This window comes from Nyctereutes procyonoides, unplaced genomic scaffold, assembly GCF_905146905.1.
Source record: "Nyctereutes procyonoides isolate TBG_1078 unplaced genomic scaffold, NYPRO_anot_genome, whole genome shotgun sequence".
Taxonomy (NCBI): Eukaryota; Metazoa; Chordata; class Mammalia; order Carnivora; family Canidae; genus Nyctereutes; species Nyctereutes procyonoides.
This window is the reverse complement of record NW_026575049.1, coordinates 5,795,083-5,818,227: the sequence shown is the minus strand read 5'-3', so window position 1 is coordinate 5,818,227 and position 23,145 is coordinate 5,795,083. Positions and strand designations below refer to the sequence as shown.

At 33.7% G+C, this 23,145-nt stretch overlaps 1 protein-coding gene across 5 annotated transcripts in view; it reads right to left on the bottom strand.

The window, feature by feature from the left end:
- The window catches only part of MON2 (MON2 homolog, regulator of endosome-to-Golgi trafficking), a 105,766-nt gene that overhangs the window by 7,050 nt on the left and 75,571 nt on the right, over positions 1-23,145 (bottom strand). For 2 of the 5 annotated variants that reach the window (XM_055327932.1, XM_055327934.1), the window contains 8 exons: positions 21,738-22,366; positions 17,256-17,399; positions 16,647-16,664; positions 16,229-16,357; positions 12,485-12,675; positions 6,500-6,560; positions 5,200-5,323; positions 1,900-2,107 (listed from right to left, as the gene is read on the bottom strand). In XM_055327932.1, coding sequence (XP_055183907.1) covers positions 1,900-2,107; positions 5,200-5,323; positions 6,500-6,560; positions 12,485-12,675; positions 16,229-16,357; positions 16,647-16,664; positions 17,256-17,399; positions 21,738-22,366 — 1,504 coding nt within the window. Of the gene's footprint in view, positions 1-1,899; positions 2,108-5,199; positions 5,324-6,499; positions 6,561-12,484; positions 12,676-16,022; positions 16,106-16,228; positions 16,358-16,646; positions 16,665-17,255; positions 17,400-21,737; positions 22,367-23,145 lie in introns of those variants that run through there. The other 3 variants (XR_008664797.1, XM_055327933.1, XR_008664798.1) reach the window with 3 other exon arrangements.

The following is a 23,145-nucleotide window of genomic DNA, read 5'->3' as shown; positions in this document are numbered from 1 at the left end:
GGGGCGCCTGGGTAGTTAAGCATCCAACACTTGGTTTTGGCTCATCATGATCTCAGGGTCATAAGGTTGAGCCCCATGTCAGGATCTGAGCTCAGCTGAAGTCGGCTTGACTTTCCCTCTACCCCTTTGTAGTCTCTCTCTTTCTCTCTCATTCTCTCAAATAAATAAATAAATCTTTTTAAAAAAATTACCATAGTACTGGGATGGGGAAAAAAATTACAACACTACTTATTTAACTTTCTAATAGAAAAGAAACATGCTCAAAATTAATGCAAAGGGGTACTATTTAGAGACATTAGCAATGAAGAATGAACTTGAGAGTAAAGGATATTCAGTAAGAGTAGCTTGAGTCTCTTCCTTCTCCCTACATAATCTCCTCAGTCCTGATATGAATCTGTGTTTGCATTCTACAGAAAGGATTTTTCTAATATTATTTCAAGTCTCTCTTTTTAAGCATAGAGGAATGTTATTGTGTTGCGATGTAGCTTTTTAGAAAATAATGATACTGCATCAAACACAGGAAGATACAATATAACTTTACAGAACTATAATAAATGTCTCAATGTAAAAGCAATAAACACTAAAAACATTAAAAAAGGAAAAGTTGCTTTCTGAAATCAAATAATATTATAACCTAATAAATAAAGATATTCCAAACAAAGTAACTTTATTACTGATTCTCCAAGTATACTTCAGAGATCAATTTTGATAAATCAATTTTCAATCATGCCCATAACCAAATCACCAACACCTGTCTGGAATTTTTTCATACATAAATCTGAATATAAGGAGGTATAATTTTTATGTTTTAGAAATTCAAAATACAGTGGATCTCAAAAATTGAAATATAAATGACTAATAAACATGGATAATTAAAAAAACCACAAACTACCATGTAACTATTTTTCATTTATCAAATTTTTTAAAAAGATAAAATAAGTCATAAACTGGCAAATAATTTTAAAATACTTAAAACTGAGGAATAGGACATTTATATACTCCTGGGAGAATGTGATTTGGTAGAAATCTTTGGCAGGCAATTTGTAATACATATCAAAAGCTTTTAAAATTTAAAATGTCTTTATCTTCTGACAAGTCTATTCTAACTCCAAAAATTTATTTTAAGTAAATAAGAATGTACACAAATATTTAGGGCTTGTAATTTGCCTCTCCAATACTACCTTATATGAGATGGGACCCATAATGATTTTCATAACTCTTTCCTGACTTCGACAACTTTTTCTTCTAATATTGTTTCATTTGCTTTGCCTTAAATTCTAATTCCCACATTAAAAAAATAGATTGGTGATATAATCCTAAATTATGATTGCATTTTTTGATGAATTCTGATTTCTACCCCAACTTTGATTAGATTTGGCCTACCAGAAAGGCCTAGAATCCCTTCTACTTACACAGCTTGGCTATAAGGGAAGCAAATTACTTTAGGAAGGGCTTAATTAAGTAAATCAGATGAAAAGATCTAAGTCATGGCTAGTTGACTTACAGAGAAACTAAAAATAACTGTAAAACAAACCAGGAAGTTCCGAGAGTATGATTTATCTATTATTTTCTCTCTGGAGAGATCCACACTTATGTGCTCATACAGATCCGTAAGTCATAATCCAGAAATCCTTAAGAAGACATATTTTAGATTCCAAAATTTTCTTTTAAATCCAAAAGGAAATTTGGTTCATATATATTACTTAACCTCCATGAGGAGTCTGAAAAAGCATCCCAGAACAAAAGAGCAGCAAGACTTAGGAATATTTACACTATATAAAATAAATAAAATTATAAACAGCTTTAGATTACGTTCAGATCACTTATAAAAACAACATAGTGCTCAGAGCTAGTAACTCTCATAGCATATTTCCTTCATCTATAAAATAAAATCTATACCTTGGAAGAGGGCATTTACCACTTAATCTTTCATCCTCTATATAGCGATGAAGTACATCCTGAGATCTCTTTAAAAGCACTGAAAGTGCCATTCGTGAGATGTAGCCTTCTTGAGGTGTTGTGACTTTATTACTGAAGGAAAACTGGAGCAATGTTTCAAAACACATTTTAGAAAATTCCTCTCTCAAACGAATATCAATCTCCGCTTCTGTAAAATTAACAATTTTTGATGGTTAACAAAAGGTTAAATTAATGACCCATGATAACACTTTTTAGCAAACTAGCAATAGAAAAGGAAATTCCTCAACTGATGAAAGGCATCTATGAAAAACTTACAGCTAACAGCATATATGTAACAATTTTCCACCTTGCCAGATTAAAAAAAAAAAAAGGCAAGACTGTCCACTCTCATTTCTACATAATATTTTTGTCTTCTTTCTGTACCCTTTGACAACACTATAAAATGCTTCTCAATGGTTTTCCCCAAGGTCAAACTTGCAGTATTCATTTTCTTTCTTTCTTCTTCCTCTCTCCTTCCCTTTCTTCCTTCCTCTGGGTAACATCTCTCCCAGAGCCACACCTCTGCTCTAGTGTGGACTGGCTGCTTTCTAGACCTACTATCTAGCTGTATCCTTGAACTAGTCGGAATTGTTTTTAGTCTCTCCTGTTTTATACCCCACTTCCTAGGTTCATGCCTTCTGTTTCTTTGGTTTACTCCTTTGTATTCATGGAGCATATTCTGGAGTACCTGAGAAAGCCTGAATAGGAAGTAAAATTTGTCAGAACTTGCATTTCTGAAGATACTACTTTACCGTGGTACTCAAAGAGTGGTACCTAGTAGCATTAGCAGCACCAAAGAACTCATTAGAAATGCAAATTCTCATATCCCACCACCAACCTATTGAATCAGAAGCTCAAAGACTACAGTCCAGCAATAGCTTGCCCTTGCAGCTTCTTATAACACATGCTAACATTTGTGAATTACCATTCTAGGCTAAATTAACTCTGACAACAGTGGGCCTACGTATGAAACCCCGTGTTAAAAATCCTTTCTGATTTTAAGTCTGAAACCACTGCGTCAATGTCTTTTATATCCAATGCTGCTACTGCAAAGTCCAAGATCTTTTGTCCGGTCTTTTTTCTTGTTTTTCTGAAATCTTACACTTTTCTTTAGCCCAGATATTCTGAAATTTCATGACAACATGAAATTTGTGGCTCTTCCTGTGGATCTTTGTTCTTTCACCGTTCTGGTTACTGAGTGACCTTTTTTTAATCTGGAGACTGATTTCTTCACTTTATGTCTTTGATAATTTCCTCTTTCAGCTTTGCTCTATTTTCTCTTTCTGGGAGACCTATTGTCAGATGTTAACCCCTTGGATTCACTTTCTTCTCATATTGTCCACTTTTTTTGTCTTTCTCTGCTTTCTGGGTTATTTCCTTATGTTTTCTTGCAACCTTTCACTGGACTTATTTCAGCAGTCACATTTTTAGTTTCTTTGAGTTCTGTCTCGTACTCATTGCTCCTTCTTAATAGCATTTTCTGTTTCATGGATGCAAAATCTTTTATCTCTTTGAACATCCTAATTATAATTGTGCTTTTTGGGGGGAAGAGCTGTGTTTCTGTGGCTCTCAATTTTGTTTCCTCTGAGTTGTTACTCCCTCTTCATTGTTTTGGTTTTTCTCTTTCATGTTGGAAGATTTTCTCTAAAAGTTTTGGCTATTAGGTCATACTTAAGAATGGTAGACCAAAAATGACCACTGGAACCCAGGTCTCTAGAAGTTGGTCTGGTTTAGCATGAAGATTTTCTATATATATGTTTTTAAAACCTCTCCAAGTTAAAACTGTTAAGTTTGTGTCCTATGGCAAAGCCACTGGACAAATGCTCATGTACCTTCCTTATTTTGGTATATTTGACACAATAAATGGCAAGAGTTATCAGAAACTGTTTGAAAAAGTATACACAGCAACTCAGTAGTCCTTATTTAGCCTAAAATATTTACAACTGATTATAAATATTGTTCGTAATACTTTTTTTTAAATAAAAATGTATCTAGAAATTTTTATGTACTTTTTTAAAGATTTTATTTATTTATTCAAGAGAGAGAGAGAGAGAGGCAGAGACACAGGCAGAGGGAGAAGCAGGCTCCATGCAGGGAGCCCGATGTGGGACTTGATCCCAGGACTCCAGGATTACGCCCTGGGCTAAAGGCAGATGCTCAACCGCTGAGCCACTCAGGCATCCCTATGTACTCTTACTTAATAATAAAAAGTTGACTCTATTAATATAAGCAGGATTTAATTTTTTCTGAGATTTTTATGCTTGTTAAATCTGCACTTTATAAATCTGCACTTTATTTTTATAACTTATCTGGGCTGGGGAAAAGAACGACTGTAGTTCGTGAAGTAAGCAGTATGAGAGACATCTAGTGGCCAAACTGCACATTTAAATGCTCTTTAAAGTGTTTAGCACAGTTTAGCAGAAGTTAGTCATAGCTCTGGTAAATTCTGGGGATTAAGGATATGCATAGCACAAATTTATATTTTTTAAAAATCTTCTCACAGGAAAAAATCATGTTATGATACCACAATTACATTTAACAATTGAGCACAGGTTTAGAAAAAGAAATAATAGCAAAAGGCAATTAAGTCTTATCTCCCAATAAGGTAGCATGATAAAATGAAAACAAGCATGGAGTTCCTTTGAGGGATGAATTTGGCTTCCAGCTTTTAGATTATGGATAATTTCTCCAACCTTTCTAAACCCATTTCCCTCTGCAATATGGTAGAAACTATCCTCATAGAAATGTGGTGCAGAAAGAGAGAACATTCTATCATAATACCCTCCACATAGTGAGCATTTACTAAACTTAGTTCCTTTATTAAACATTAAGGCATCTATCTGTTTTAACTGACTGTAATTGATAATTCTGAGTGATTGATATTAATATCTTCATTTTACAGATGACAAAGCTGAGACTCAAGCCAGCCAAGAGCCAGGTGGCAGAATAATATGCTCATTGTGTCCCAATAATCCATGACTTCACAGAACCGTGAACCTGTGTCAGCCTACAGTGACTTAGGCAGGTTTCCTAAGTGCTCTGCAACTTAATACACACAGGCCATAGAACATTCACATTTTCCCGTCATAAAGCTTAATGTTCCATCACATTCTTAAATTTTACCCTACTATTCTCCAGTTTACATTTTATCACAATCACAGGAGTATACATTTCTAGAAGCTTCTTGCAAAGTACTTCAACACTTATTAACATTTTAAATAAGTCATTAAAATAACATACCTGTAAATGATGATGACTGGGAATGTATTGAGCCCTTATTAAGCATAGTCATTATCTGTCCGACAAATTCCTTAGGAATAAAATTGGCATACGGTAGTATCTCAGTGCTGATAAGCTGAACTACCTAAAACAAAAGAGGCAGACTCAAATGCATTTTTTTCTTGAAAGAGACCTACTCAAATTACAATTTCTAGAGTAAAATCTAAATATTATTTTAAAAGAAAATCAGTTGAAGAATCTTCCTTAATTAAAGTACATAAATCTTTTAATGTTAACATGCAGGACGAGTAGCCTATTTCTTTCATCTTAATAATAAACTTATTTTTAATAATAAATTACAAAATAGTCAATACTATTAAGCTGTTTACTACGCAACCATTTTAATAAGTGTTGATCTTATATGAAATGTATCCACGTTAGAATAAAATATCCAAAATGGAATTAAGAATAAGAGCTAAATCACCTATTTTTACCCATAACAATGAGCCAAAAGAGAAAGTAAAATTATATTCATTTTTGTTAAACAGCTCATTTCTAATATATAATGTGTTATTTTGCCCTTTGAAGGAAAAGTTTATAAGTTTTAAAACAGCAATGGACAAAAGGCAATATTTTATATCTATATGATACATACACTTTTTATGTACATGTTAAAGTAGTTTATTTGATTTACTTAAAAGATCCTTTATCCCACTTAAAGGAAAATCATCAGAACACCTCCCCCAACAAAAACCTCACAGGCAAAAAACTTTTTTAAACTCCATTTATAATCAATAAAATATATTTTTTTAAAAAACACTCATTTACTTCCAGAGTTCTAGAGGCTCTATCTACAGCTTTTATTTTATTAAAAATAAAATAGGTGTGCCTGGCTGGCTCAGTTAGTGGATTGTAAGACTCTTGATCTCAGGATCATGAGTTCAAGCCCCATGTTAGGCACACAGCTTACTTTAAAAAAAAAAATTCTGAACAACTTGTTGATTAGTTTGAACCTTATTGAGCAAACTCTCAAATACATACATGCTCAACAACTGATAGATTTTACTGAGTCAACTGCTTTTTAAAAAATTATTAATTGGAAGCAACTGAGTACCTCGACACAAAGCTAACAAATATAAGGAAATCATGTAAGTGCTTTCAAAACTAACATTTAATCTTTGTGAAAGTTTTAATGCTTTTAGTTTCAATCTTAACCTATTACTTACTTTACTTTTTCTCTTAACAATTTTATAGTTTCAACATTTCTAATATTTGGTTTGCACAAATGGTTACAGGAAAATGTTTTAAATAGCTTCCTTACCTCAACATCAATACTTTCATTTCTTTGAAATTCTTGAATAGAGAGATTATCTGGAGGTATGCTAAAAAAAATAAACAAAACACTTGATTTTTAAAAGGTAAAATGTTCCCTGGAAATAAACAGTATTTAAATGACAAAAAGTATTTTCTCACCCAGGTTAGACATTACCATTTATTTAAAAGAATAGTATTTTTAATTAAAGTTATTAGTATAAGTGACTAATTACAAACATGAAATTCTAGCTACAAAAATGCTTGGTCCAATCCTGAACTAAATAAAATCTGTTAAAACTAAACTCCTTTCAGCACTATGAATGAAAAAATGAAAATAAAAAGTGAAGCTATTACTATCATCTGCAGTAACAACAAAAATTACCACTGTGATGATACCAATATAATTCAATTATATTGCCAGTGACTTAAGAGAGTCTTGGTCATCTGTTGAACTATTCACTCAGAGACTGCCCATTAATCACTAATTTGTAATAAACACAATATATTAAAGGTCTTTAAAATAAGAGAGGGCAGCCCCGGTGGTGCAGCAGTTTAGCGCCGCCTGCAGCCCAGGGTGTGATCCTGGAGACCCAGGATCGAGTCCCACATCGGGCTTCCTGCATGGAGCCTGCTTCTCCCTCTGCCCGTGTCTCTGCCTCTCTCTTTGCTCTCTCTGAATGAATAAATAAATAAATCTTAAAAATAAAATAAAATAAAAGAGAGAACATCTGGGGGGAAAAAAAGGAGAAAATTGTCCCAGCAAGATTAGAAATCAACAGTTCTGAGAGAACCAAGGTGAATTCTAAACTATGACTCTTAATAAAAATGAGCAGTAAAATGGTATTAAACTTGAAACAGTGAAATATTAACTACTTAGAAACAGCAGAGAATCAGATATCAATGATTTTTACAACAATTATAGCTAAAATTACAGAGCCAAGCAATGTACTAAGAGCTTTATTTGTATTACCTTATATGATCACACAGTAACTACATGTAATAAATATTATCTTCATGTAATTGACAGAAGAGGAAACTGAGGCTTCGAATGCTAGTAATATGACCAAAAATGTACTGTAAGCAAATGACAAGGCCTGAATTTGACCCTAAACTTCTCTGATATTTAAGCCTAAATTCTTCTCTTTCACGTTGTAAACGTAAAAATAGTACTCTCCTATTTAAGTTTATAGTGTACAGTTTTATTATCTAGGGCTATTTTTGCTTTATTTGGTATTATTTGGTTTTTCTATTTACAAGTATTAGAATATACACATACATACACACATGCAAATGTACTCTATTACAAGTACCAGATCTCTGCTTGACTTAGATATTTTTTATCCAACAAATACTTACTGAGTATCAATTACTCTGTATCAGGCACTATACAAGATCCAGCTGTGAATAAGATGGACCCAGTCCCTGTTGCAGGAAACCTGTATTCTGGTGTGCAAGTCCTAGCTAGACTAACTCCATAATCTGGTAGTAGGAAACTACAGGAAAAATCTAAAGACATGTGCCCAAATTTGCAGCAATGGTGAGAATTTCATAACCACTACTGCTAAAGGAGCTTTACAGTTTCTATTTCTAGAGATAAAAACTGCGTTTAATTCTAATTTATTATCAAGTAATGTTAAGTGTTCAGTGATATACAAAAATTCTGATGATGGTGGAGGTAACTAGGATGGGCTGCCAATTTAAAAAAAGCTTATTAGGAACAGATACTAATAATATTAATGTTATTGGGATCATACATCAGAAACACTCAACTGCATTTTGAAAATGTCTTAAAATGAGAAAGAAAGTAGTACACAAAGTCAGAAACTGAGAAGTTTATTCCTCCTAATTCCAGTGATCAAAAAAATCGGGAAATTATTCGATTGGGCATACGTTAGGTATTCTGATCTCAAAACCCAAACTGTTATTTGTTTTAACTTATAGTTAGTATCCTTACCAAACACTTCGAGCATATCAAAAAAACACTGAGTTTTTAGAAACACCGATGATTAACACAGTTTACCAATAAATTATAAGTAGAGATTGTCAATATTGCAGGTAGAAATGGGCCATATAAGATCCTTAAATTCTCTAAGATTAAGGTGATTTTTTTAAAAAATTATTTTTGTGAATCTTTATTTGAAATACAAGAGCCTTCAAACTGATAAAGTATTATTTATATTTTTTGTCAGTTCTCTCAGTATGGTATATTAAAAAAATGTATTAAAGATATAATTTCATATACCATAAAATTCACCTCTTAAAGTATATAATTCAGTGCTTTTTAGCATATTCACAAAGTTGTAACACATCTAATTCTAGAATATTTGCATTACTCCTGAAAGACATTCTGTACTTTAAGCAGTCACTCCTCACTGTCTCCTCCTCCCACCTGTGGCCATTAGTCTATTCTCTTGTCTCTATGCATTTGCCTATTTTGATTTTTTTTTTAAATTTTTTTTTATTTATTTATGATAGGCACACAGTGAGAGAGAGAGAGAGGCAGAGACACAGGCAGAGGGAGAAGCAGGCTCCATGCACCGGGAGCCCGACATGGGATTCGATCCCGGGTCTCCAGGATCGCGCCCTGGGCCAAAGGCAGGCGCCAAACCACTGCGCCACCTAGGGATCCCAGTACATAAAATCTTTAAACAAAAACGCTGCTGTGAATATTAGCAAGTTTCTGTGTGAATATGCTTCATCAGATTTCTTTTGGTTACTACTTAGTGATTATATACATATTTTTATTTTTTATTTATTTGAGAAAGAGAGCGAGAGAGGGAAAGAGAGCACAGAAAGAGAGAGAGAGGGAGAAGCAGACTCCCCACCAAGCAGAGAGCCTGACCTAGGGCTCAATCCCAGGATCCCAAGATCATGACCTGAGCTGAAGGCAGAACATTCAACTGACTGAGCCACGAAGGTGCCCCATTTGGTGATTTTAAACTTAAGGTCCATTGACCATTAGTTGTAGGAATTCCCACTAGCCCAAGTGTATTCTAGAGTATTAGTGCCATGTTTCAGTACTCTAAGGATGACTAAATTCCTAATAAACCTCAAGTGTCTACCAGATTACACTTTCTATATTTTTCCATTTTAATCACGTTTTTTTCTTTTTCTCATGTAACGTATTTATTTATGATAGTCCTCAATAACATCCAAAGCCTTTGTTTTCTTCTAATTTTGGCTTTATTTGTATTCCTTTGTTATTATACTATTTTGCCAAAATAGCTGACAGACCAAAAAAAAGCTAAGAAACAGAGAAAGGCCTGGTTCTTCATAGAGTCTTACAGTATGTATTAATTAAGTTAAAGAATTTATAAATGTTCCAACATGAAATATATTTAAATTTAAGTATTATCTAAAAACCTAAGTCTTGTTACTCCAAGCAATATGCTGAAACACCTTACCGTTCAAATACTAGTGATGGACTTCAGGTACAGAACAAGTATACATGTGACATAAATAAAATTTTGTGATTTCCAAAGTAATCAATTATTTGAAAGAAAAAAAAACCTTCTCATAAAACTGAAAACGTGAATCATTTTTAAGTTCTCTTAGTGAACACTGCATTTTCAGCCTCAGGTAACTAAAGGAAGCTTTCAGTTTGAGCCTTAAAATATTTTTGGACTATGAAATAAAAAAAACTAAAACTGGCTTTATTCATATAAGCTGTTTTCACATTGAGAAATTTAAATCAAAATATATAAACTAGTGGACTTTTACAACTAACCAATTCATTTCATCTTACAATTAAGAAAAATGATGCCTACTGAAGGGAAAGAACCAGTTCAAGGTCAACAGGAAGTAGGTGGTAGAGGCCAAAGTAGGTCATGAGTCTTCTGACTCTCTACAGGATAGCAGAACACTTAAATCTGTAACTAGAATAACCACAACTTAGAATGCCGATTCTATATTACTGACAGCAAATTTAGTACTTTTATTATTTTCTAGCCATTATAGCAATTCCAAATTTAGAAGCAATTTTCTACTCCCAGTTATTTAGAGTTTAGGTCTTTAAAAGTCTGCTTTAAAATATGGCTGTTTCATAGGAAAGGATATGGATAACATCACTTTCTTTCTCTCTCTCTCTCTTTTTTTTTTTAAGATTTTATTTATTCATTTGAGAGTGAGCGAGAGAGCACAAGTCAAGGGGGAGAGGCAGAGGGAGAGGGAGAACTAGGCTCCCTGTTGAGCAGAGAGCTCAATCCCAGGACCACAGGATCATGACTGGAGCCAAACGCAGATGCCTAACAGACTGAGCCACCCAGGCACCCCATAACATTACTTTCTCCTAAGGAAAAGAAATAACAATAATGAGGATAATAAAAGTGGTAGCAAGCATCTTAAAAGCACTCACGTACCAGGTACTACTCTAAGCAGTCATTTATTTTAAGTGACTTAATACTTGGGGTGCTTGGGTGGTTCAGTTGGTTAAGCAGCCAATTCTTGATTTCGCCTCAATGATACTGAGTCAGTGCACTGTGCTGGCAGCTTCTTGAGCAATATGATTTTTCAACATACCAGTATACTCAAAACTTTAATGTAAGTAGGACCATACTCAGGCAAAAGACTATGATGAAATTATAGTATAACTGCATTAATACAAAATGACATAAGCTATACAGTATCTATCTTTAGGACTTTGGTTTCATTTTCTACTTACCTGTACACAAACACATAAAAATTATTTCAGAAAACTGAATTTAATATAATAACAAAGTTTGGGAAGTTTGCAATATTCAACAAGAAACTTGAGAATAAGGAAGATGGTATAAAGACTCAGCCACAGGAAAAAATCTTAAAGAAGTTTTACTCATTGCCAAAAAACCTGGTGTAGAAGCTTGCATTAATTAAGCAACATGCATATACAGACAGATAACTGGGAAAGAAAAAGGAAAGTGTAAATTTCTAAACCTATTTGATTCATACATATTAACATAGTGATTTTAGGCAATGGAGTCCATAAAGAAACTTCAATTTTCAGGGTTAAAGATAAAAACATAATTTGTTTGAGTAAGCTTTGTGAGTCCCTGTAATTTTTCTGCAAATACAGACTATGCTTGCATTGGTTCTATAAGATTCCTAGAGTTGAGAAACATAAAACAAAGTAAAACAAAATGATCATTTGTGGAAACAGAAATTAGGATGTCATTACTTTCAATTTTTTAAAAAAAAGATTTTATTTATTTATTCTTGAGAGACAGAGAAAGAGAGAGAGACAGAGAGACAGAGAGAGAGAGAGAGACAGAGAGAAAGGCAGAGACAGGCTGAGGGAGAAGCAGGCTCCATGCAGGGAGCCTGACGTAGGACTGGATCCTGGGTCTCCAGGATCATGCCCTGAGCTGAAGGCGGGGCTAAACCACTGAGCCACCGGCTGCCCTCAATTCTGAAATACCAGATAAGCTTTTACACAGCAAAATTTAAATTAACCCACAGAAGACTCCTTTAAAAAATTTAGTGTGTTCCAATTATCCTTCTGTTACTCAGGGAGGGGTCAGAAGAGGATCCATAAACATAAGCCCTCAGGGGAGTATCACACAGCAAAAATTCCAATTTTCTTTGTCAAACCTAACATCTTAAAGAGCTGATCATTATCACCACTAATTTTACTTGTGGTAAAATACTGATTTTCTGAAATTGTTTTCTTCTTGCAATGTCAAATGGGCAGCAGATTTGAAAAAAAAAAAGATCTTAGCTTCAATGAGTTAAAACCTTAATTACGATGCATACATACAGTCTTATGAATTCCTTTCTTAAAACCAGAAACACTGTGAAAATAAAAAAATCTCACGGATAATGAACCTAGTGGATATGTTTAATCAGTTATGCATGTGTTTGCATCGAAAAAAAAAATCAGTTGTGCTTTGCATACAATGGAGCAGTCTTAATAATTACTTTGCTAATGAATAGTAAGAAATACTGGTTTTAGATCAACTGCAGGTATTATACACTTTTTGAGAGATTGTCTTATAATTGTAAAATTGAATGGGCTGACCTTTTAGTAAAGAGAAAGTCTTCAAAAGTATTGGCTAGTTCTGGCCACATACTGTCAAATTTTCCAGAAGACGCATGCTGCCGGGCAACGGGTAGCCCAATAGAAAGAACTTTGAGGAGAGAAGATACTGCTAATTTCCATGTGCTTTCAGAAGGGCAGGAATATTTCAAACTGAGAGGAACCCTAAGTGTCTGTGAAAATAAAGACAGTTTAAGATATATATTAATTAAAATATATACACACAATTTAATTACTTTTAAAAACTATAGCAGAGAGAAAAAAAGTATCATAGGTATTTTTACTTAAAAAAGGATGCTACTCTCTAGAAAGATCAATTATCAGACATGGAATTCAAATCCTACTCCCTAGAAAGATATTCTGTCTCCATTTTATAAGCAATGACCTTGAATAAGTAACAACCTTTTGAACTTCAGTTTCTCATCATAAAATATAGGGATTGTTATCAGAAAAGTTAAGATAGGAGTAGTAAACTTAAAATTTTGCAGCTTCTCTCAACTTACTGTATGGAACTAGAACATTTTGCCATAGTTTTCCTAGCAGAAAAAAATTTGACTGATGGGGTTCTCCCACCGAAGAGAGATCAATATTTTGTCTTTTATCACTATTGGTTAGGTAAACATAACCTAAAGCATCAACAGTTGAAGGTCTTATGTTTTGTCTCTAAAATTCTTTGAATTTTATGTTCTACTCTAACATATTAATGTACCTTTTTTTCCATTTCCAAATTATTTCAGTAAAACCGATAATTAAAAAGTTTATTCTTTAACCCTTGCGGATACGGAGGTAAAGCATCTGAGTTATGTATAGTGACTATGAAGTTGAGACTTACTTTTTAAATGTCAACTTTTGAGGTAGGTCGCTATAAACAATTAAAGAACTAATTTGGTGGTTCAGAACGAACTCCTCTGGTCATAATTTCATCCAGCAACTAGAAGACCAGATTGACCAAACTACCACAGTGAGTTGTCCCAGAGTACTATCAATAGTTTCAGCATACCATCAGATAATTTGCATTAGAGTGAATATCCTGCTTTTATATAAAAATTCTAGTTAGAGAGAGATAAAGAGTAGAAGAGATATATTTTCATATTTCAAGGTCATGGAAGGAATATAAAACTTGATTTCATCATGCTCCACACAAATTATTACTGACTACTCATACAGTGAACCATTACATGTTAGCATGAACTAAGTAAGCCTCCACTAAGAGATAATTAGCCTAGACAAATCTATTTATCCCTTTCCTTTCCCCATGTGCTCTGGGGGAATCTGACTCGACTTCCAGTTGGGAATTAGGGTAAGGAGATGATCAGCTTATTAGGCCAATTAATCTACTTCATTTTCCTGGCCAAAATGACTGGTTCAACACTGGGCATAAGACTAAAGCTGGTCCACTTAAGGTTAATTTTAGGAATTTAAGAATAATTTGATAAGAGAAGTACGTGCACACACACACACCTACTAGACACCAAACCCTTTATTAGCCTATAACTATGAGGAGAAACATAGCTGGAACACAGTCAACCCTTGAAAAGCAGAAAAGAGAGAAAAAAATTTGATTTTTGTTGATACTGCTGAACCACTGAATAAACCAAACCTAAAACTCTCCCTCTATCTCTGAATTTTTCAATTAAGCATGGCAATAAATCCCTTTTATTTTTAAAGCTAGTCAGAGCCTGAAACCATGTCATTTGCAAAGAAGATAATACCAAATTATACAAGGGCAAGTCTAAGTTAACATTTTATAATTCAAGTTTAGATAAAAGAAAAATATAGTTTACAACTACAATTAATATTTTACTGAAATCAAGGGAATGTTAAGCACAGATCTATGTGAGGTATATATTTTTTTGTTTAAAAACATTTCAGCAACTAGTACAGAAACTAGCATTATAGTACATGCTCAGTAAATGTATGTGGAACTAGAAAATTTTGTTCTTGCTGACACAAAGCTTACAATTTTTGAGAAGAGCCTTGTGCACTAACCACAATACAATGTAGCAATAAGCAGCATCAAAAAGGGGGAATATAAAAAAGAGATTATTTAATTCTTTTAAAAATACAAACTGATTCATGTCAGTCCTCAATGTTCAACCTCAATAAAGTCTGATTCCTTATGATGGCTTATAAGAACCATAGCTACTTTTTCACACTTATTCTTGGACCTGACACTTCTCTAAATGGAATTCCTCAATATTTCTTTAAAAAATACCACAAACATTTACATTGCTTAATCCTTCTCCCTTTCCACCTAGCAAATCTATTACTCCTTCAAGTGTCACTTGCATTAATCCTTGCCAAAATCCTCTAAGCAGGTTAGTTATTTCCTTGTCTATGGGGGATGGGAGGAAGGATTAATTATATATTCAGCATTTACATATGGCAAGTATCATTAAATGCTGTATCTCAAATGAGTCTCTTAATACTTAAGACATGTAAGTGGTATTGGTATTAACCTTCTTTTACAGATGAGAAACCCTCTGACAGATTCATTAACCCAAAATCATACAGCAGCAAGTAAAGAGCAATACACTACTCTGAGGCAAGACTATCTGAATCCACTGGGTGGTCTTCACCTAGGACTTACTAGACTGTATTACTATTTTTTTGCCTTCCTATATTCCCTTTATTGAATATAAGAATTATCATACTCATTCTTAATCCCTACTATTTATTAGTACCTGACAACAGAGGTGCTTAAAAACTGTTTTCAATAAATGAGAAAGAGAACATTTGTGATGGGGTTAGTGGGGAGAGGTAGAAAGAATGTGATAAAAGTCAAGAGAAGAAAAAGTTTAAAGAAGGCAAGGGCAGCATCATATAATAGGGAAGATAACGGGAAAAGGACATAGGATTTAAAGATTTGATCTTCTAAATTTTTAGTAATTTCTGGAGCGCAATATGAAAGCAGGCCAGCATGCAGTGGGTTGAGGGCTAGATGAAGGACACAAGCTGTTTAAAAGAATTTGGAAAAAAAAGGAAAGCTGAGAGGGGATGGCCATTTGCATAGAAATGAAAGTGAGATAACTTAATAAAGAACTTAAATAAAGGACTTAATCATCTTTCCAAGATACAGTTTACAAGGCTAAAAGGAAAAAGAATTACCAACAAAGAAAGAGGAAAAGAGGAAAGGAGGGAAACAAAGAGAAGAATGAGCTTTGAAACAGAGAAAGGCCTTCTTCCTTGAGGGACAATGGTTCATATCGGCCTATATTTGTTCAGTAAATAGAAGGCAAGGTTCCCATTTGCCCTTCAAAATACAGAAAATAACAAGAAATAAACTTGGGAGGAATCAGACACAATCAACAAGAAATGAATTTTAAAAATGGTTGTCCATACACTAGAGAACTGGCTTTAAAAAAAACCCAAACATATCATCAGTTAAATCGATGTGCTGTAAATTTCTCCCTGAATGCTCATCAACCTTGAAGTATGAGAAGTACTGTCCTAAGAAACAGGATCCTTCATTGACTTGTGGCAAAATTTACAAATTGTAATAAATCTAATGCATACTTACTTTAAAATATTTTTCGTTAAAAAAAACTTTTCATACTGGGAATGGCTTCCTAAATACTATCCGTGAATGTTGGAGAAAAGTCCCTATAAATAACAATATAAATATTTTCCATTTATCTCAATATATGATAATATATTATTACCTAAAGAACAATTTCAGTAATAGTGTCATCATCAAAGTATAAAAATAAAAAAAGAAAAAGATACCTTAATAATATTCTGGAGTACTTTCTCATTCACCACTGCTTTATGACAGGCTGTTTTTTGGTATAAATCCACAACTACTTCTAAAGACCTTTCAGCAAACGGTACATAATTCAAGGCTACCCATTCCGCCTAAAAAGTAATATTTTCACATGGAGTTAAAAATAAATGAGATTAAATTAAATTATATTGTTTTCAAAGAGAAACCTTCTTTGTCTTAAAGTTCAGTCCTTGTTTTTAGGTCAGATCATATAACATGCAAAGTTTTCAAACAGATATGTACTTCATGAAAGAATAATTTTCAGCCAGGCAAAAATTAAAACTATCAGAAAAAGCAGAAAGAGCATTCTATCAAGAACCGGGAAAGATGTACTTTACTTGCTGCCAATAGGTTAGGACAATTTTAGGAAATTTAACTCACCGGTGCAAATAGTTGGATCTATTGTGATTCCATTGTGTTGCAAGACAAATAGAATGAGAAAAGTTAATACACATTAAAACTACTTTACGGACCATGTAAAATTATAATTTAATGTTGAGTGAACAAAATCAGCCTGTGCATGCATTCAGAAGTTTACTTATCCCCTAAGCCAAAACAAAGTGGAAATTTGCCAACTATGGCTATAAAATCTTTTAGGTAAAAATCCAACTGAATTTCACACCAGCAGTAGACAACTTATTTAGTACACACAGATTTCTTCATTTTGCATTGCAGGTATTTTTTAGACAAGATTAGGCTTAGGGATTTAGAAGCCATTTTGTAAGGGTATGAGACAGTCAAGAAAGAACTTTGAAGAAAAATGTAAGGCCAAACTTTCTAGAGAACTACTTGGGAAAAGAAAGTCATAGACAAGAAAAAAAGGAACACAAAAAAGGATTTCCAAATAGTGTTTCTTTTCAGCTTAAACTGTTAAAAGACATATGAAAGTTTGTGAATGAAAAATTTGTGAGATACTCAAAGTCCATCTTAAGTGGAACTTTTTATAAGCCATTAAATCTTATAGAGGAAATATATCTTAGAGCAAATTACCTGATTATATTTTGCATTTGCAATGTGCTTTGTTTCCAGCTGTCCATACTGTGGAGGCTTACAGGAAAATTCCACAAATGCTAGTAACTGGTCAAATATAGCTGGATACATTATCTGCATGTTTTCTGGCCCTACGCAGATGGCCTATAAAAGCAAAATATGAACGGTAGAATGCATAACCTGAATTCGGGTTAAGTTCTTCACTGTATACACAATTAACTGAAGAATCTTAATTTCTATCCGATTTTATATAAGTATTATATAATCTCTTACAAGCCCTGAAGGATATACCTATTATAAGCTATTTTAAACTATTATTGAAGAAAGTACGGGCTAAATCTGTTAATCAGCTAAAAAATCTTTTTTAATAAAAAGTGTGATTTATTACTTAACAGACTGGAAAAAGGGCAAGCACTTAAAGAGGAGTCCCAGGCAGCTCTGAGGTTCCACGATTGGATTATTTGTTCATTAAGACAACCATTAGACCATCAAGAGTGCCTCCCTCACTGACCAAGATGATATTGACTGATATAAACTTCTATTTAAGTGATAGTATCAGTTCATTGAAATGGCAGCTGGTTTCTGCACTATGCTTTGTCTTCTGACTTAATCATGTATATTAGATGGAAAGATAAGTCATGTATGAAAATTTGTTTCTAAAAGAAATGTATACATTAATTTTTTAACAGGGCAGTGTATATTTAATGCCTAATGTATCTGAATATACAGACTTGATTTAAAACAAGAAAATTGGGGGCGCCTGGGTCGCTCAGCGGTTAAGCGTCTGCCTTAAGTCCCAGGATCAAGTCCCACATCAGGCTCCCTGCGTGGAGCCTGCTTCTCCCTCTGCCTGTGTCTCTGCGTCTCTCTGTGTCTCCCATAAATAAATAAAACCTTTAAAAAAATAAGAAAATTTTAAAAATTCAATAAAAATTAAACCTATTACTATAAACAATTTGATAAACAATAAAATGCATATCCTGATACAGCAGATTTTAATTACTTCAGGTATGTTGACAGTACTTGTAATAGATATTGTATTTTCATTTTTTCCTAGCCATAAATGTGTTTTCTCCTGTTGTCTTTCACATACTTAGTGTTTCTTTTTCTCTATGTGAAAAATATTTCATGATATTATCTACGTAGAGTCTAAGATATATTTGTGCTTTACAAAACAAAAAGCATGGTTATTCTGCACTTGAGGTATCCTCAAAGTACTGAATCAAAATTCAAAGCATTTCAAATTTTTAAGCAATTTCTTTAAAAGATGCACATACTTATGTTTTTCTGCAATCCATGGCTTTTTTAACCTCTCAGATAATAGATTAATTTTATTTTCCCTGAGAGAAGATGTAACCATTTAGTTATGACTGAAATTTTAGATAAAAGAATCTTGAAATGCAAAGTGCTGCTTATATTAAGTTAGATCATCTTGTAATTACAATTTCTCTGGAACTATCTTAGCACAAGACAATGACTATGATTATACACTTTGATTTTCAGTAGTCCTTTATAAAAAGAAAACATACTATAGTGTTAGAGTTGACCTAATAAGCAATCCTGGGATTTTAAGATGCATAATATAGAACTGAGGTTTTTTTTTAAACATCCCCCATCTAAGAGAAAGTTATTATTGGTTTTTCTTCAGTATTCTTAAGTTTATATATCAGGAAAAAACGAGTATGAACCTCCCAACAGATTTTAGTCCAAAAGTTAAGAACCGTCAGCAGTCCAGACATTTCCTAGTATTAGTACAGTTTGATCAAAAAAACTGTATGTGAAAAGAAGAACAGAAAATGGACATCCAATCTCTGACATGGTTCAAGGTTTCTCTTATTAAGTCCTTTAACAATAATTCATTTAGTACCTACTTATCCTAAGACTATTTTTGCCTTCTCCAGCCTTTTACTAAAACTTTCACGAGGAAATTGATGATGAAGACAGTAACAGCTAACATCTAGTGAATGTTTAACTGTGCCAGGCAATAAATGCCTTATAAATCCCATTTAATAAGAAAAAAGTTGTAGATTTATTAGTTTCATTTCATAGATTAAGAAGCTGATATAAAGAGATTCTAAAACTTTCCCCATTAAGTAGTAGGCAGGGAGGGCTTTGTTGCAAGACTCCAAGGGCACCATTCACAGACAACATGATGGTATCCTGGAATACTACTCCAGCAGCCTTGATGATGAAGACAGATACAGTATCCAGCCAACTAACCTTTTAAAGTTTAGCAATGAATAAGACAGAGTCTCCTGATCTCAGAATTTAGGGAAAACAGATAATCAAATTCTCAGGTTCCACATATGCCAAAATATCTTGCCGCCGCCCCCCCCCCTCAAAATCAATTAGCATACACAACTAAGTCAATCTGGTGGGAACAAGGGATTTAAAAACCAAGGGAAGACTGTGACCCTGAAACCCTAAACTATATAAGGGTAAACGTGAAATCAAAAATGAGTTTTTCTGAAAGAAATTATATTGAATCAATAAAATGTTTTCTTGGATAGCTTATTAATTTAAGGATAAAGTCCCAAAGTAAGTAAATTTTGCTTGTGAAAAAATTTCCTGACACTTGTGGGAGAAAATGTAGAAAGAATTTTACTGATAATAAGTTAATTTTTTCTAATAGGAAATATTAAAGACCATATGTTTGACTCATATTCAAGTACTATGAAATATACTCAATATTCAATATTGAAATACTAATTATAGAATATTATTCTATAATTCAATATTCAATACTAATTATATTCAATTAATATTCAAGTACTAATTATAGAAATAACAAAAAAATAGCTAGAGTGAAAATTAGTTGTTTGTTTTTTTTTAATTTTTATTTATTTATGATAGTCACAGAGAGAGAGAGAGAGAGGCAGAGACACAGGCAGAGGGAGAAGCAGGCTCCATGCACTGGGAGCCTGACATGGGATTCGATCCCGGGTCTCCAGGATCACGCCCTGGGCCAAAGGCAGGCGCTAAACCGCTGCGCCACCCAGGGATCCCTAGAGTGAAAATTAGTAACGCAAATTGATATCAACTGATATAAATGAACAGCAATAAAGCTTCTTAAGTTTCACATTGAAGGTATATATATAGATATGATTTTCAAAACCAGTAAAAGCTGAGAACAAGTTCCCAGTAGTAAGAATAAAAGATTCTATTCTGTCATTCATTCTGTTCTGTCATTGCCAAGGCAGAGTTTTTAAAAATAAAATTATGTGCTTTTTTTTCCTTGACAAGAATTTGGAAGTTTGTTGTTTATTCTTTGTTTATAAAAACTTGAATCAAACACCTGAATCAGAGTTCTAGATTATAGATGTCCCATAAGGCCTGTGCTTTGCTTTGCTTTTCTGACAGAATAACTTTTCAGTCTCTCCCAGGGCACTCCATAAGCAACTTTTGTGTATGGTCAATCAAGGGGGAAAAAGTAGGTAACTGAAAGGCTACTTTTTTTTCTCCACTGTTAAAAAGAGTAGCTATTTTGATTTTAATTATTGAAAACTGATACCCCTAAATGAAGTTTTTTAAATGTCAGATTCTCTTACATTTTTAGTTACTACACAATTTGTTTCTCTGCACAATGCAACTAGGGTTAAAGAGATCAAGGAATTAGTGCTCAGTTGGACAGAGCCTTGAAGAGGTATTACAGTGTAGTAGAGACCACTACTTTCACTGTGAAAGTTTTCATCATTCTAGCTGGATATAACACAATCAGTTAACTAGAAAACATGATTTACAGTACACAAATCTGATTAACACAAGTGTAATCAAAATCTAGATCCATCTTCATTTTGTTAGAATGTCATAGCAACTTTGTTAGAATTGCTGGCTCCTCAGCTGGCATTTTTCTGTTTAGCATTTTGGTTGTTGTGAATTATGCTAACAATTATCTCGATAGTTTAAAGAATTCTTTGATTTTGATCTGGTCTTGCCTGCTAACTGGGATTTGCTCAATGATTTTTAGGTCTGTTTATTTTACTAACATAACACACATAGGTAAGATATATTTCCATGACAAAATTTTTGTAAGGAAAATACTTTATAAATTTATTCTTACTCATTTTTAAAAATAGGATTCTAAAGGTTCCAGAGCTAAATTTAAGTACAATGAAACAATATATATGATTCCATAGCTTATTAATTTTCTAACTATAGAAGTACTCTATTAAAGTTATTATTCAGAAAAGTATATCTTCTAGTGAAGAGTTGAATGATCAAACAAAAAATGTTGGTGAAAGGAAACAAGAGGATACAGTTTCTGAAAGACTCTTGAAACAAATCTGAACTACCTTTTCAAATACATCAGAAAACTGTAAGTTTTTTAAATAATTGGATACTTACAATCCTGAATTTATACAAAGTATGCATGTATGACAATCTTGATGATCTAGAATTTATCTCAAAACATATATAGCAAACTAAAAAACTTCCAGCGAACCACATGCATTAATGTTTAGATGGCTACTAAAATTCTATTACCTTTTGGAGAACATCTAAAGCTGTCAGTACAGCTTCCTGTAAACTTGTTAAAACTGCTTCAGTATACGATGGAAGAATGAAAGGGGATGCATCTGAACTTATTGGGACTGACACAGCACTGTGCAGTATGACTCCCAGCTTTTGTAAGTCGTCCATATTGAAACCAGTTTTTATGTGTTGATAGAGAGCTGGAAATATCTGAATTAAAGCTGTAAGGAAAGGCTGGCTGGGAATGAAAGTCAGTTTGTCGAAAGTAATGGGAGGCTTAGTGCTTTCAGATCCAATTCTATACCAGGTATTCCATGCAGCCCACCAGAGATTCAAATCTTCAAGCTCATCGGTAACTTCGGGTGGCTCAGAGCTATTATATCTTCCAAGTCTCTCTCCGATGGAATCTGTTCTTACAAATGGTCTGCTCAGGCCAGGGCCTGATATGGACCCTATAAGGACAGGCACAGGCACATTAACTGCAGGTGGTGTCTCGGGCTTTTCTGAGTCTCTGACAGGGGACACAATCTGTAAAATTTCCTGGAAGCTTTTCAGTGCAGCCAAAGATACTTCATTGTTCTTGCTGAGTGCTGCTGATTGTATATGGTCAAGAAGAACATCCCATGCTCTTGAAAAATCTCCTATATTAGGAAGAGAAAACAAAATCTATCAAAGTGATCAAGATTTCTCTCACTACTGCACACTTTAGAATGTTTGCTTTATTTTTCTACTTAAATTTCTACACAACTTTAAAAAATATGCTTAAGGGACACCTTGATGGTTCAGTGGTTGAGCGTCTGCCTTTGGCTCAGGGCATGAATCTGGAGTCCTGGGATCGAGTCCCACATCGGGCTCCCTGCATGGAGCCTGCTTCTCCTCCCTCTTCCTATGTCTCTGCCTCTCTCTCTGTGTCTCTCAAGAATAAATAAATAAAATCTTTAATTAATTAATACAAATAAAAAATATGCTTAGGTATTAAGGTACAAACCATGTGAATTACAATCAATGAAACCCGAAAATCCAGTAAAATTTTTTTTTCAAATATAGAAACAAAGGGCACCAAGAAGATAATAATGAGTACATTAATGTTTTGGTCTTAAAAACAGAACTCTACAAATGTAGGTACATATATTTATACTATTTCTTGGTCTTACACACATTTACACTATTTCTGGGTATTTCTGCCTAAGGAGAACAGAATAAAAACTTAAGAGGGTAAAAACAAAAGCTTCTTCTTTTTTTTTTTTTAATTCCTGAGAGACACAGAGAGAGAGGCAGAGACCTAGGCAGAGGGAGAAGCAGGTTCCTCGCAGGGAGCCCGATGTGGGACTCAATCCTCGGACCTGGAATCACACCCTGAGCCAAATGCAGATGCTCAACTGCTGAGCCACCCAGGCGTCCCAAAAACAAAAGCTTTTTA